Source organism: Gavia stellata, chromosome Z, assembly GCF_030936135.1.
Source record: "Gavia stellata isolate bGavSte3 chromosome Z, bGavSte3.hap2, whole genome shotgun sequence".
Classification (NCBI taxonomy): Eukaryota; Metazoa; Chordata; class Aves; order Gaviiformes; family Gaviidae; genus Gavia; species Gavia stellata.
In genome coordinates this window covers 29328816-29345272 of record NC_082637.1, presented here as the reverse complement: position 1 = coordinate 29345272, position 16457 = coordinate 29328816, and the positions used below count along the sequence as shown (strand labels likewise).

The 16457-nt window shown below is 41.0% G+C and overlaps 1 protein-coding gene across 1 annotated transcript in view; it reads left to right on the top strand.

The window, feature by feature from the left end:
* The first annotated feature begins 2197 nt into the window (after window positions 1–2197).
* TNPO1 (transportin 1) overlaps window positions 2198–16457 on the top strand; it is a 52854-nt gene continuing 38594 nt past the window's right edge. Inside the window, exons 1-2 of the mRNA XM_059833435.1 lie at window positions 2198–2329; window positions 6132–6207. Of these exons, the coding sequence (XP_059689418.1) occupies window positions 2225–2329; window positions 6132–6207 (181 nt within the window). The 5' untranslated portion in view covers window positions 2198–2224. The remainder of the gene's footprint in view (window positions 2330–6131; window positions 6208–16457) is intronic.

Below are 16457 nucleotides of genomic sequence, written 5' to 3'. Positions count from 1 at the left end.
TTCCTCTTCTGTCTTTCAACCTTCCTTTCTGGTCTCTTCCCTCGTTTCCCATATTTAATGTTATTTTTGTCTAGCGCACTTTGTTTCCTGATAAAATTAGACTAATGTAATCCTTGTGTCAAAATTTCTGAATATTAACTTCTAAAGCTCTAATCAATTTCAAACAAACTTGACAGTGGGACAGAAGTCTCAAAGATAATAAAGTTTCTATAAGCTTCCTGGTAAGGCAGCAGTTAGGGGAATGAGGCCCAAATTAGCACTTCCGTGATTTGTTGGACCTCAGCTTTTACCTGCTCCAGCTGTGCAAGCATCACTATGGAGAGCTCTCCTGCCCATATGGTCCAAGCCATGAACATAGGTTTTAACAGCCTGGGTCCACATCCTTTGTTCTGACACTTTCCTGTACTAGAGGGAAACTAGTGCAGATTCTGGTCACAAAAATCTCATATAAACCTTGTGCCCATCTTTCCTAGCAACTGGTGGCATGCCTTTACACACCTACCTTACTGACTCAGTCTTGTAGATATTTCAGTGCAATGAGCTTTCAAGAGGTGTGCTGCTTTAGTAGTCTGTCTCCCAAACAACCCTGTGATAAGTATGGCAATTGCTTATGTAGAAGAGCTTAAGAAACATGTCCCATTTCTTGCTTTTTTATAAGCTGTTTTTGTTTTCTCCACTGTTTTTGTTCTCATGTGCTGTGCTGCGTACTTCTCTGCTATTTAGCTGTTTCCTGCTTCTTATTCCAGTATGTGTGCTTTCCTGATTCATCAAGTACCCTCTTTCACCGTCCTCATTATCCAGATATGTAGATGTTACAAGTACGCTGCCTGTCTTGTTGCCTGTGATGGTTCCTTTTGCTATTTTGCTGGAGACTGCAGTACTAATTTTATCTCCTTCTTCAAGAATAGCGGCTCATAGTAACAGAAGGAAAGTTGGCTCAGGACACTTCTTGGCACCTGAGACCGGACAGCTGACTGTCAGTGTTGGGGAGGTGAGACAAGGAGCCACAAAACAAATTACCTGAGATGCACCGTTATGAATCACTAATGCTCCCTGTCCTCAATGCCTCTGTAAGGCTGTGATGTGCGGCACTCATACGGAGCTCTGTGTTGCAGCAGAAGCAGCAGAAAGTGAAACTAGTTTTCATGTAGTCCAGAGAGATGCTTACAAACACAGTGACTAAAAGTAAGATCGTAAAAAGCCAAGGAATTACTGTTTTTCATTTTCATATTTTAGACCAGTTTTAAGCAGCATATGTTCTTGTTTTACCCACTAGCATATGTATAATATATTAAAAAAGCTAAATATAAAAATATGCATGTAATGCATAGGTATTTTATATATACATATGTATATATGTATCTAAATTGCTGATTTTGACCTGAGAGCTCCCCTGATATATTTTGAGGCTAAGGATAAAATACACTATGTATTCAAAGGGGTTTCTTTTTAGTTTCTCCCCCTCCCCCCCTTCTTGCGTAGTTGGTCCTATTCCCTCTTTACACGTGGAATTGAGAACTACTGAGGTCTGCTCAGCACTCAAGCAAATCGCGTAGAAGTACAGCAGACGGCAACGCAGGTACCACGTTCCTGGGTCTGCCTTCGCACCCCCGCTTCTCCTCCGTGGGCCGCAGCCTCACCGCTCGCTGCCAGGCGCTGCGGGTGCGCGGCCGCAGCTGTTCCCGGACGCCGGGCGGGGGCTGGGGCGCCGCTTCGCCCCTCGCCTGTCGCGGCTCCTGGAGGTTTCTCTCTGTTCTCGGGCGGGTGGCTGGGGCGGAGGTGCCCCGTTTCCCGCTGGCGGGGATTGAGGGGCCCGCGTTTTGTCGCCCCCAGGCTCCTGACCCTGTGGGACGCACCGGGGAAAGGCTGACGGCGGCGCCGGCGGGCCCGAGGCGGCCCGGGCGGGCGGAGGCGTGCCCGGCGCTAGGACCCAGGAGGACGCGAGGCGGTTCTTCGGGCCGGGTTACAAATTCTCCGTGACTCAGTCTGCTCGGCGCGGAGCACTGCGGGAGCAGGTCGGTGTCGTTCGTCCGGCGGCGGGGCCGGGCTGTTGGCGGGGTGTGCGCTGTGGGGGCGAGAGCCAGAGCGGGCCGGGCGCCGCGGTGTCCCCTCCCTCCCCCCGGCCTTCCTTCCTTCCTTTCCGCCCTCCCGCTTCCCCCGGCCTGGGCCCTGCCGCGCCGCTAACCGCGGCCGCCTGTTGTCTGCTGTTTTCCAGCAAGCCAAGATGGAGTATGAGTGGAAGCCCGACGAGCAGGGGCTCCAGCAGATCCTGCAGCTGCTCAAGGAGTCCCAGTCCCCGGACACCACCACGCAGAGAGCCGTGCAACAAGTATCCTTGGCCGAGGCCTGCGCCGCGCGGGCGGGGCGGGTGGAGCGGAGCCGCGGCGGCCCGGGCGGCCGCGAGGGAGGCCGGGGGCGGCGGGCGGGGGGAGCGCGGCCTGCGCGGCAGCAGGCCGGCCCTGCGGCAGGCGGCGGCGGCCGGGCCTGCCCGGGGAGCCGCCACAGCGCGGTGGGCCGAGCCTCCGCCGGAGCGCGGGGCCGTGGCGCGGCGTTTGAACCGCCGAGGCGGCCTGTGGGCCGCGGGGCCGCCTTCCCCCGGCGGGGGCCCGGGCACCTGTTGCGAGCCCCGAGCCAAGGGCCGGGTTGGTTGGCTGTAGGGTTTTTTTTTTTTTTCTTTTTAAAGCCCAGCTTCTAGCGCGGCCCCTCCGGTATTTGCCGCTTTCCCGGGCTCCCCCACGCTGGGCCGCCGCCAGCGCCCAGCCCCTAGCCGCGGCGGGGCGGGAGCGCGGCCCTCGCCCTGGCGGATCCCGCCGAGGGGGCCGGGGGTGCAGCGCGGCCCGCCGGGCAGAGCAGGCGGCGGGGCGCGGGGTACCCGTCGTCCCTGCGGCAAAGCGGGGGCGAGCAGGAGCCTCCTGAGGTAATCCGGCGCTGGGATTCGAGGCGAAAGCCGTAGCTGGTGGGGGGAGTGCCCTGGCGGAGCCGCTGCCTGCAGGCCCCTGTTGGCGGCTGGCTCTGACACTGCGCATTTTGCTACATTGTGAGGCTGTTTCTGCTTGCCTGGAAGCCTGAGCCTGAAATACTTCTTGTTACAGTCGTTAAAATTCACGGAAAGGGGGAAATCTACTGTATGTGGCTGCTTCTGCCGCTTTGCAGTGCATTTGGTGTAAGTGCGTGGATTGTTGAGCTTTTTTACCACCCTAAGTCCCTCTTGATTGTGTAAGTGATGAAGTAGCAAGGTTTTAAGGAGCAAAGATTGAGAGACTAAAATTTTAAATTAAGACTAATATAAGCATAAGTTTTGAAAAATAAGGCCCTTATCTACTGTCTCCTGCTCCTTGAGCTAGCCATTAAAATATCTAGAAGTCCTGAAATTCTGTGAAGGATATGAATTGATCAGCTTGATCCCTTTTTATTTAAGGCATTTGCTTGAAGGTCTTCACAGAAAGCAACAGAATTTGTTTAAGTAGGTAAGAACATATATGTGTGTGTGTGTATATATATTTATGTTATTTTAAAAGTTTAGCTTGAAGCCAAATTTGCTCCACTTCTAGGCTTTCGTAACAGATGCGATCAAGCTTAGGGAGGCTTCTGCTCTTATCTGAAAGGTGAACGTAGTTTTTGTCTTGATCATTTTGTTCTTGCAGCTATGTTTCAGATTTTTAAGATGCTGTTGCTTTCTTTGAAAAACCCGAAACAGAAGTGTCTAAGTAAAGTGTTCTGATAATGCGCCAAACTTAAACTGGTGCTTTTTACTATTTAAAATACAAAAGTGTTTATAGCAACAGGGTTTATAGTGTAGCTTTAATGTAAAATTACATTTTAAAGCTCTGCTTCAAATAATAGCATCTGGTTTGCTTGTTTATTGAAAAACAGCAGCATATGTGTGGGATGGGCAATATAGGTGATGCTGTCTGTCTTGAAGATGAGCAGAAATTTTCTGAACAAAAGTGCTGTTAACTGATGTTTGAAATTCTTTTTAAATGGTAGTGGTAACTCCCTGCTGTGCTGAGATACCTGTGCTTTCAAGGAGGTCTTCATATGTTGGCCCGTAAAGTTTAGAAAGGTGGCACGTTTTTACGATTGCGTTATACATCAGTTTGGGAAAGTGTTCTAGTACAACTTGACAGGTTGTGTCCTGTAATTTAAAAAAAATAATAAATATATATATGTCCTTTGAGACTGTTTCCACAAAATATTTATGATGGCTGTTGTATTGTAGGATGCTACTTAGTAGCATGTCCAGCAGGGTGGTGATTAATGGTTTCACATTTAAACTACTCTCAGTCCATCATTTTTGACAAGATTATCAGTGTGTTGATTCTGTCATGCTCTTTCTTTATGACATTGTTTTGGCACATTTGGATGCTTCGAACTCAAATATAACAAAGTGGGGAGTACAGGTTAGCCAAAACCCTTCGTTAACAAAGTTATGAATTGGTAAGGCTTCGGTTATTTTTCAAATGAAGATACTAGATGTTTCTTCAAGTAAAAAAGAAAAAGTCGAAGTAGGTGATGAAGTTATTAAGAAAATATGGCCTGTAAGCTATTCTTTGATTCCTAGACCAGTTAAGTATTTTCTCATTAAGTTTCTATTAAATACTGCTCTTTCAGTTCTTTCTGCTCACTTCTGCTGCTGCTTCCTATTTGATCCATTGGAATTCACAGTTGTTAGTAATGTTCAACTGACTGTTTTGTTGATTATGTTTCTGAAGCTTGGAGAAGAAGAAAAAAAATTTCAAAACGTGCTACCCTACTTCTTGGCTGTTCCAGAAAGAGCTCTTTGGCTTGACATCTTTGACAACAATCTTTGGATGTGTGTTTTTTCATTTCTAGGGTCCATGTAGAGTGTTCTATATTATTTTCACTTGCCCTGACCATCCTCCTGTTTACATTCCATCTTTTTGTATTCCACAGCAGAGGAGCTTGCAGCTGTGATAAGTACGCTTTACTCTCTTATTAAGTGGAAAGAGGGCAGGCTTCTCTAGCAAAATTACTATTTGATGCAAACAGCCTAAATATCTAAAAATGAAGTTTCTTGAGTTTGTGATTGAGACGCTGGCTGTTGGTCATTGGAAGGAAATGGATCCTTTAGAACTGGAAGGGATTTACTGGGCCATCAAGTCCTAACATACATGTATTTGGCTAAGGTTTAGCTACTTCAAATGTTTAGAGATTTAGCTGAACAGCAAGTAAAGTAAATGCCTATTGAGCAAATAATCTTACTTCTTCTAGAAATAATTTTTTGTTAAATGTCTTGATTGTTTGGCATACTGATGATATCTACTAAGTTTAGTAACAGAGGTGACACGGCACTGACTTAAAATATTATTGTTGAGCAGAATACCTGTTAGTACCAGGGTGTGAGAACAGGATACAAGGAGAATGCCAGATCGCTGCTCTAACCAAACAGTGGCAGAATACTGGGAAATTTGAGGTAGAAGTAATGACAAATTTTAGGAAAAACAACTACGTACTTCCACAGCTGTTCAGAAACCTAATCATTCTTCCTGTAGTTAAGGATCATTTTGTTGGGTTTTGTGTGTTTTTTTAAATGAGACTGTGGATAAGCATGAAATTCTTGGTACAACTATCTGTGCATTTACAATTAAACACGTTCTCACTGCTGAAAGTTCAGGCTGTGGCTAGTTAGCATCATAAAGAAGTATGTGTCTAATATTAAAATGAGTAGCTTATCAGAATCATAGCTGTTGTATTTTAATGCAGAAATGCTTTTATTGTGGAGAGGAATAAAAGATGTATTATGGGATTGTGTCTCAGTAGATTCCTTAGGTTTGGCGGGCTTCTAAATGTAAATATTGAAATCCAAAACTGTACAGGGGAAGTTGTTTTTTTTAGTGGCTTTACAAAGACTTTTAAGGATCTATTAATTTCTGTGTCTGTCCCTGGATATTTTTTTCAGATTTCACCATAACTAAAAGCTGTTGCTTCAGTAAGAAAATTACAGAAACTGTTTGTTTTTAGATTGTTCATATACTGTATATTGTAAGCTTAGAGTCACAGCTGTTTGAAATGATGCAGCAGTACGTAACTAATTTAATAATCTTTGTATCCAGAAAGCTATAAATGCGGTGTGTGAAGATTCAACTTTCCTTAACAGTTTTTCTCTTCAGAAACTAGAACAACTCAATCAGTATCCAGATTTCAACAACTACCTGATTTTTGTTCTTACAAAGTTGAAGTCTGAAGGTAAGTTCTTGAGATATTGACTGTTCTATTCTACTACTTTGGGGGTTTGCCTTCTTTTTTTTTTTTTTTTATTTAGGTTGAAAGAGATAGGAAGCTGATGCTTTATAGTCAGTTTGCTGGTTGCTTGAGCTCCATAGTCATGTAGAACTCATTTATCCTCTCGGGAGCCTTTGTGGAAAAAAACCTGATAACTTATTGGTGCTCGTAGTTTCAGCCTTGGAATAGATTCCACTCTAAATGTCCTATGAAATCTTCCCAGAAATGTTGGAGAGTCATATCTCTATCAGACTGCAATGAAACTGTGGAATAACTTTGATGAATCATGATTATATACACATTATAAAACATGCTGCTAAATACAGTTATGATAATGATCTCCCTAGTAATGAGAATGTTACATATTTTGGAGATCACATACTAGAGTTGTCCGAAGATGATGTCTGTCAGAATCTTCATTCTGAAGTCTTAATTCTAGTAAAATGCAGTTAGAAATCAACTGGTTACTTACTGTTGTCTTATTCTTACAGATGTTAGTCCAACTGCATATGGCATACTGTGTAGCCTCTACCAGTTGATAAATTGAGACAATTCCTTAGTAATGATCAGGGTGTGTGAAAGATTGTCTTCCTAGTGTACTGCAGCTACTGATTTATGAGGTCTGTGACAGTGGAACAAACTTGTTTCAGGATCTGTTTTGGCACATCTGGCTTCTTTATATTTGTTTGTAATTAATGTGTTCAGTTGTTTGAGTTGTTTTCTGTTTTTTTTCCTTAGTGTCCTGCTACCAGTACTTTTTCTGCCTTCTAGTGTTTCACCTCTGGGTTTCTGGATGCTTGCTTTTTTCACTTTGAATTAGATTTTACTTTCATGTGGCCTTGGAACATTCAAAGAATCAGCAGGAACATTTATCTTAAGTTTTAACTAGGATTTTGTTTGTGCTGTCAGCTTACTTCAGGAGGAAGGAAACAGATAAGGAAGAAAGTATATTTTCATATTTGAAGGCTGGTGTATATCCCAATGTTTTTACATGTTCTATGTAGGAAGTTTCCTGATCATCTGTAAGGCCTTGGGGGAATACCTTGAGTTTGAGAGAGCGAGCTTTCAAGACCTGAATCAGCCAGGTTGTTAAATTTTTGAGCAAGGTGCTGGTGTAGATATACCATGTGCTTTATACCATTAACAGAAAAATTGAAAAGCGGAGTGAGTCCAGTAGTAGGATCTGGAATTTGTACAAAGGATGTGACAAGAAGGTTGTTCCACATTTTTTTTTTTTCCCCAAATTTGTTTTCTAGCACTGCCTTACTTGCTAATTTCCCATACTTCATTCTGTTCACCACTTGAGCTTGAGGTTCTAGATGCTGATGTGTGTTTAGCGATGTGTGAGAATCTCTCTTCCCAACAGATCACCTTGGATTATCCAGTAGTCTTTTCCCCTTCTTAATGTTTACACGCATTAATCTGTTTGGAATTGGATGAAGAGTGGGAGATGCTAACTATTGCAAAATGGTTGTATAAAGCTATTTTATCTGAGGAAAAAAAAATAACCTCTGCCGGGTTGAGCGGGTAAGCAAGTTGGGGAGAAGTAGCAAGTTAACTTCCAAGACGAGGTGTATGGGACCAGACTGTACTCATTCCTCTCACAGGTACACCAGGTCTTTTGTGAGACTGATGAGAAGCAGCTGTTGCTTCAGAGATGCTCTTGTCCTGCATCAGTGACATTTTTAGAGTAATAATCTTTTGTCCAAAGCAATTTTTTTTTTTAACTTCGTATTTCTAGTTCAGGAAACTTGCAGAATATTGAAGGTGCCATAACTGAGTCTGGTGTTGGTGTTTTTCATGGTATTTGCCAAGTTCTAAATATCGTGCTTGGGTAGGACTAATGAGGGATGACGGAAGACTTGGTTGGATTTGCTTTGAATTGTCATTCACCAAGAATACTCAAATCTTCATAAGTTCTGTTTGTCTGTTAGGGAGCATTGGGTGTGATGACTCTGACATAATCCTGCCATAATACTTTGTTGATGCAAGGTTGTATCAGCATACTGTGAGGTGACACTGGCCTACTTGCATCAGCAAAGACTAATGTGTTGACTTCTGGTAACATTGCTCTGTTAAACTCTAAGGAGAAACTAAATTGAGTCTTTGTAATCTCTGCGGACTATTCGTACTATGTTTCTGCATGTATCCATTCTTTGACTGTGTTCTTCACAGGGCTCAGCCAAAAAAGGGAAGCTGTCTTTATATGGGTCAGAATTAATGTGGCATTCTACTTGGCTTAATATGGCCTTCATGCTGGTGGATGTTGTATATAAAAATTGCAAGAACAGAAATGGTGTCAAAGCTTACCACTTCTTAGGTGAGATTTGACATACCTAATGCCTCTTTATGTGGTGAAAAAAGAACAGAACTACTGATAAGGTATCTATCCTTATTCCAAAAACACACATGTCCTTTCTCAGATCTACCTTTTATCCTTAGACAAGAGACAAAGGACACGGTTAGTTTGCGCACAGTTTCTGTGAAGTTTTGTGCTTGTCTCCCTCTCCTCTGTCTGCTAGGCTCTTGGCAGGATCTAGGCTAATAGGAAAATATTGAGAGAAATGCATGATGGTTCTGGTAGCTTTCTGCTGGCCTGTATAACCTTAGTTATCTATCCAGTTGCAGCTATACAAAGCCTTTGTGATTCTGATCTTGGATTGTGTTTTATTGACTGTTTCTTCACTCCATCCTAACATGGAAACTCTAGTCTTTGGTCTCAACAGAGTGTTACTTCAGTGGATTGATCATGGCCTGGTGTAAGGCTATCACAGTCAAGGATCAGAATCCTTGAGATGAACTTTAAGTCTGAAGGTGAATGAGCTGGGATTGAGAACACTGCTTTAGTACTGCCTTTGTCATAGGCTTTGAGGATGGTCTTTTAAGTTTATTTCCAAAATGCTTTGGATTTTTACAAACCAGTTGAAGATAGAGCAGTGTCTCAGAGTGCCTTACTTTGACATGGAACATTTCCATGGAGGAAGGTCCTGTCCCCATCCCCCTGCCAAGTTTTCGTTTCACCAGAAGTCTACACAGATTGTAATTTATTTTCTGGTGATCATGACACTAATAATTCATCTAGCTCTGAAAGCAGAATTTGAAATGGCGTTTTATAAACTATTATCCAGAGTGGTCTTGCGGGTTTGATGTGAATGTTTTCTCATGAGTGTTGGAATTTAAACTTGATCTGGACAGTAGTTTTCATTAATCTATTCCATTATGAACTTTCTTGGTATGTTGGTGTTGAAAGATATTTGAAGCTGAGCAAGAAAAAGATCATTGTGTGAGGTCAGGTGTTAAATTGCCAGCTACCAGTTTCAGGAAGGTATCTATGAGCAGGATTAATCAAGAAAAGTGGTTCAGCAGCTTTTAACTGTTTAAAACACATGCCCCTCTACCACTCTCCATCCCTGCCCGCCCCCCCCCCCCCCCCCCCCCCCCCGATACCATGATCCCACATGATGTCATAATTAAATATATTAAAATAACTGCCAAGGAGTGAATCTGACTGCATTACAATTCAGAAGTCAAGTCAGACTAATGTACCCTTACAGTTTAAAATGCTGCATAACATACGTAGTGTCCTACTTAAACAACAGCAAAACATTTTTTCTCTTAAGTTCAGATATATGAAGAATTGCAAAAAAAAAAATTTAAGTCTGACTGAGTTTTAGTAATCAATGCATAAAGTAATTGAAGGACATAAATATCTTAAGGGAAACCAAGTTATGAGATAATGAATTTTGTCATATCATGAAAAATTCAGTGTTTTTCCCCATATACTGGCTAAGCCTTCCTTTCCATGCCTCTGTAGGGATATTGTAGTGCAGATTTAAGGAAAAGGCTTATCCTAAGTAGTTGTGTGGCATACATACCACACGTGAGAAGTGACAGATCCTTTGTTTGTTTGTTTGTTTAAAGTCTTGAAAGAAACTTTCAAGTGGAATCCAGTGGATTCCAGTATATGATTCAATGTTTCAGGAATGCTTTCCTGGAGCTCCTTATTCTGAGCATCCAGAATCAGAGTATGGGATCTCCATTATTATCTCTTTCCCTATTCCTGAAGCCCATACAAGGAAAGCACTGAAAAAGAACACGTGAAATAACAAGTTTTTTGATCATAGAGAAAATTCCCAAAGAGTTACTGGGCACGAATCTTCCCCTGACATACAAAATGGTCTTTGAGTAGGTACCTTGGAGGAGTCTAGGGCTGCTATCAGAGAATTCACCTGTCTCCAGAGGAGACCAACGCACTCCTGGAGATACCTGTTTCCAGGTTCCTGCAAGGAAGCCACCTGAGGAATCTTGCCTATGTTGGAGGCAGGTCCACGCTCTGTACCTTGCTGGGAGTCTTCTCAGGCAGCTTTGGAGTGTTTTGGCCTGTTGACTAGCCTAATGCCTTCATGTACTTAATTGCATTGGTTTAGGTTCTTCAAAAGTACAGTTCACTGTAAGCATTTTGCGGTGAGTCTTGGTAGATATATTCTCTCAAGTAGCTTGTGGAGAGAAGGACAGAAGTTTTCAGACTTTCCCTTGATTCTTAAGGTTATCAAACTTTTGGGTTTGTTGCTATGCCTCTTCCTGAAGTTCAGGTAGTCTTGAGTAAGGTCTGTTTTGGCATCACAATAAATGTGACTTTTTGGGGCTAAGTTGGAGGTATTTAGCCAGCTATTTGAAGTCTTTCCTTAGCGCATCTTACGAGCTGAATGTAGTCTGCCGCAAGGAGTATTTCTCTGTATGCTTTTTTTAAGTCAGACTCCTACTCAGTGATGTTTGGTTGTTTCTCATGTCATATCTATGTGTACTTAAAATGCCAGTATCAAGCATCCCTATGTGGTGTTTTCCTACAGAAAGGGAAAGTGTTGCTGGTGTGACTTCTTCCATCAAGCAGTGCTTGATTCAGTGCAGTTCTGAGGTGCCTCCTACCTGAAAAAATGGTGCCTTCTATTAATGAGGCTGCGTGCTGGTGTCTGGTTTAGGCTGTGATGGCTCCTAGGAAGTAATATCACCACCTCTTCCTAGATTTTCAGCCAAATCTAGCCTTATAAAGGAATGCCCATTACCACTTCTCATGTGCAAGTAAAAACATCTTTCCTTTAATGCCAAAAGGGAGTGGAACCTAGGAAAAAACCAAATTTTTTTCAATACCACCATTAATAGTACCCACAGTATTTTTGGCCAGCTTCAGAATTGAGTATCTATAACTGAAAGCAATCTAAAAAGCAATATAAAAGCACTTCTTGATCCCACAGTGATGCTAATATCAGTAACTGGCTAAGCGTTACTACTGCTTTTGCAGAGCATTTTAAACTCCTTTCTTCTCCTTCTATAATGACATACTTCTCACTCTTCAGAACCACATGAAGATTTTACTCAGATATGCTGAGTATTCAGGAGCAACAGTGCCATGACAGAGTCATATGCACCAATAACGACTGCAGTCTGCATTCAGCTCAGTATAGGCAACTTATAACAGCTTAGCTCTGCAGCACTGGACTGGGCAACACCATTCCTTTCTAGCGAGATTGTTTGCTTCATCTGAAGTGGCACATGCTGGCTGTTCAAGCAAGTACAGATTCAACAGTACAAATTTGTATTTTGGTATCTCCAAGGAAAAAGCATTTACATAACTTCTTCTCTGAATTGGAAGATACTACTGATCAGAGGTAATTCTGACTGGCAAGCTTTAAGTCTCAGGAGCTTTAAGCATTCCAAAATGGCAAGCACTTACAGTTTCCCCTCATTTTCCTCCCTCCCCAAAGAAAGGAGGCTGATGAAGTCACAGGTAAAACTGAAAACTAAAGAAACTGATTTCAAATGACTCGGAAGAGCAAGAGCAGCATGGTCACACATCAAAGCTTCTTAGATTTAGTCTCATTTTCACTGGTACTCTAAGTAGCAGAGGATCAGTTACTTTGTTCCTACACAAGATCTCTTGTATAGCCAAATACTAGAAAAAAATTAGTTTCTAAAATAATAATAACAAAAGATTAAATTGTATAAAGGTCCATGCTCTCTATTTTATTATTGTAGCTAGATGCACAGCTGCTTAGGAAGAACATCTCCACTAGTGCCAAAACTCTGTTCTGCCATTCAGCAGAATGCAACCTAATACTGTTAATTGAAAATTTGGTTATAGTTTCCAGAAAAGTTAGCCAGAACAAAAAAAGAAAGGGTATCAGTCAGTGAAACAAAGTAGTCTGGATTTATAACAAGACCTATACTTGCATGCCACCACACAACTGTCTGTTAAGCTATAGCTGTAGGATATAGACAGAAAGAGAAGTAGACAAAACTTCCAATGCGCAGCACCCTATACAACACCAGTGTTGGTGAGTGTCCTGATTTTGTGCTTCCCAGTACTCACTTAGCAGTTTGAACAGTATTCTGAACTACTCAGTTTGAGAACATAACCTCATTTTACTCATCCAATTAATCCTTGTGTTCCAACAGCTATTCATGTGACAGATGGTCACGTGTTTTAATATATAACATTCTCCTTTGATATATTCAGGGTGACAGAACTTCTATTTACCTGACCAAGTCATTTCTTCAGATAGATTGACTGTAAATCCTAATTCATTTGCTGTCAAATGCTGCGTAAGCAACTTCCAATGGGGAGCTCATAATTTCCTTTTCCTATACACTTGACTTAGTGCTAAGGTACTTGTTGCCTGCCCCTCCCGGCTTCTTCCCTCAACGTATAAACACCAAAGAGAGATTACATTATTTTTTAGATGTTCTCAAACTGCAACAGTATCCTGAGTTCATTACATAGTTTGGGACCTTGTAGTGAATCATACTCTGATCACACTGAATCTCCATTTCTTATTAAGAATTCTTCTGCTCTTGATAGAATTGTAGCACTGATCTAATCGCAGGATCAGGAGGTGGTACATAAAATGGCATTAGAGAGGAAAAGTGCCGAGACAACCAGTTTGTGGGAATACAATAGAGAAACTGAAAGTAGGAGTGAAATCAGAGAATTAATTCTTTAAACTTTTCGTGGTTTTGCAAGTCTGTAGAGATGTACAAATTCTGGTGTTCTGATTGACCTGTGGTCGTTAATAGCTAGAATGCAGAAACTTCCATAGCTAACCAGCAAGCTAATTGTTGGTCAGCAGTTCAACACCCTTCTTATATTGTCCACAGCTCATTTTTATTTACAACACTGTCTTCAGAAGCATAGCTGTTGTTACTTATTATTCGATATGCTACACTCGGCATGAGCGGAACATTTCCAGCTTTGTTTTGGTGTCTTACAGACGTTCCTAAACTTAGGCAGTTGTGTCGAATTATTTTCCATGACTCAAAGGAGTCAATTGAATACTGATTAACTCGAGACTAGCCACTACATTTCAAGGTCATTTATGTATTCAGATACACTGAATGTTTTAAAACATCCTGCTTCTGACATGATAGTAAATCATACCAGTTTAAGCCAAATGTGTTATACTTAAGGTTACATAAAAGCCCAGCATAAGCACTAAAAAAAAAAATCTTTTTCTGCTAGAAAGCTTATGAAGATGTCTCTGTACTGTATTCTTATACATTAGGACAGAAGAAATTGTTCATCTTCTGTTTCCCATATGACACTGCTCTGGTGGGATCCTTATTTTTATGGTTTTAGGTCTTTTAAGAGACAACCAATATCTCATTAACGGATCAGAAATCTTCATGTGCAACAGTGATACTATTCATGATTTTTATCACATTTTGTATTTATACATATTAAATCTATATCGCTAGTTAAAACACACAGAATGACAGCTTATTTCAGAAAAAGCTTTAACAGCTTTGAGACTGAAATCAACAGAGCAGTTTTGCTTTAAAAAAAGTCTTGCCCTAACATTTAAAGTTGCCAATATCACAAGAGTAATAGGGCAAAATAGAGCAGTGCTCATAATCATTATATCACACTCTGTGAATGGATAAATACTACCATCATCCCAGTCGCTCAGTTCTTTTTGCAATCTAGGAAGTGATGTTCAAAGGAAGAGAGGATGAAAAGGCCTGGTGAAACAAATGCTCACCTGGACTTGCAGGTGAGCTATGAAAACCTTGTTGCTTTCACATACGCATCCTACGTCATACAAACCCTTGTTAGAGGAAATATGGCTGTTTGAGGACACACTACAGTTCTTAAAAGGACTGCAGTAGCCCTAACATAATTGATACCTGTGTACTGTGGTTATGCGTCCATTTGCTCTGTCTGTAAACCATTAAACTCTGGAACTAGTGTTTGAGTCTTGCAAAGGAATTGAAAATTTACTGAAAACCAAATGATGATTATGTGATATGGTTTTATTATAAAGTGGGGCAATGTAAGAGGGGAATCTTACACTGATGAACTGTTTTGGCACCAAAGGTGATACCAAATGCCAGATATCTGCTTTGTTTTCCTTCTTTTTCTTGTACTATATGTTCTTGTCAACTCTGTACTTCCAGGTTGACTGAGACAGAAGAAGGCAAGACTGTGGTCTTTTTTTGATGGCTGAAGCATATGGCTGACAGAACTTATCACAGAATCTATGAAGACTAAAGAGTGTCTTACTCAGCTTTTAGGCCATCTGCCTGTAATCTTGGTGTTACAGCAAGAACTCCATCCAGACCTACATTACTGTCTTCTGACAGTGTAGCTGTTATTTTGTTGAACACCCTGGATTCCATAAAAATCCTTGTGCAGTCATATCAGAAAATTTTTTCTCAAATTAAGATTTTGACTATGGTGTGGTTTGGTTGTTTGGGTTTTTTAAATGCCTGAGTATCAGATTCTTTGCTGCTTCTCTAGCTCAAGTGGTTGGTGTTTATTTAGCACTAAATCCATCTTTGTGATTTCTGCTTGTCACCTCTCAGTATGGTGATAATTGGTTTTGCTTTTAATCTTTATTCTTTTTCTCGCTTCACAAATCCTTTTTTATTTGTCAGAGATGCGACTTTCACTATGAAACCCTTAGAATCCTTGTTGCAGGTCTGTGGGATACACATTTATTATGAAGAATAGTCTTTCTGTTTTCTTGGCTAAAGGAATGGATTTAAGATGTTTCATGCTGCTGCATACCACAGGATAGTTCATGAAGAAAAAAATGGTGCTGAAGTTTCACCTTAACATGACCTTGATTTTTATGTAAACCAGCTGGCTAATCTGCCTATTTCTAACACAGGGAACTTAACAGTATCTGTATCTCTACTTCATTAAGTTGAAGCAGTTGCCTTGTCACTTCTGTAATTGTAGCTAAGCATTCTAAAAGATTAATGTTTTTCTTTAATGCACTGTTTAATACCTTTATGCTGGAGTTTATACTACTAGTGGCTAATGTACCATATTCTAATCAGACTTTGATTGGTACTCTGACTTCTTTCACGCCAAGAAGATACTGCTGGCTGATATAGAACGAGTAACTATTGTATGCTGTGTCTAACTGTGGCTGCTGACAATGATGGTTTATTGTGGCTTGCAAGGGTTTTAGATCATGTGGAAATTAAAGGAAGACTCCTTTGGCTTCCTTCCTTGCCAGGCACAACTTTAAATCTTAATAATCATATATAGAGGACTGGATTTCTTGAAGGTGTGTGTACCTATCAATGGATTACAGTTATGTAAAGCAATCAAAGTTTGACATACTATATTGGTATAAGAGTTGATGCAGAGATTTTACTTTTAATTTAGAGAGTATTTCAGACAAACTTGATGCTGATCAAGAGTTCAAGTGAGAACTTTCTTTAGGTCATTCTCCACCTGATCTTTATTAACGATATCTTTGAAACTTTAAACAAAATTACTTGATTTGACTTGACAAGTAATAATGGTAGTAATACTTGTCACATCTCACAACCAAGTTCTGTGGTTGAGAAAAGTTTGTCTGCTATTCCAGTCTTTAATATTTTTGTTGAAAATAATAAACCCTTTCTTCCCTTCTTCTCCATTCTACCAGAAGACTTGTTGGCCCTTGAAATGCAGTGCTGTGCAAGTGAAACAACTTTTATTTTTACATTGTTTAGTAGTTGGTGGGTATTTAAAACCTATAGCGTAGGTGAAGTTACAGAATTGTTTCAAATATGTATGTATAGGATAGCTTCCTAGCTTATAAAGTTACTGAATTCTATGTAAAAGATACGTTTTTTTGTAAATCAATACATTTATAGTTATGGGGCATGAAAAATAGTGCTTCCTTAGGAGAACTGAAGTATGGCTATAAAAACAAGATTAAAAA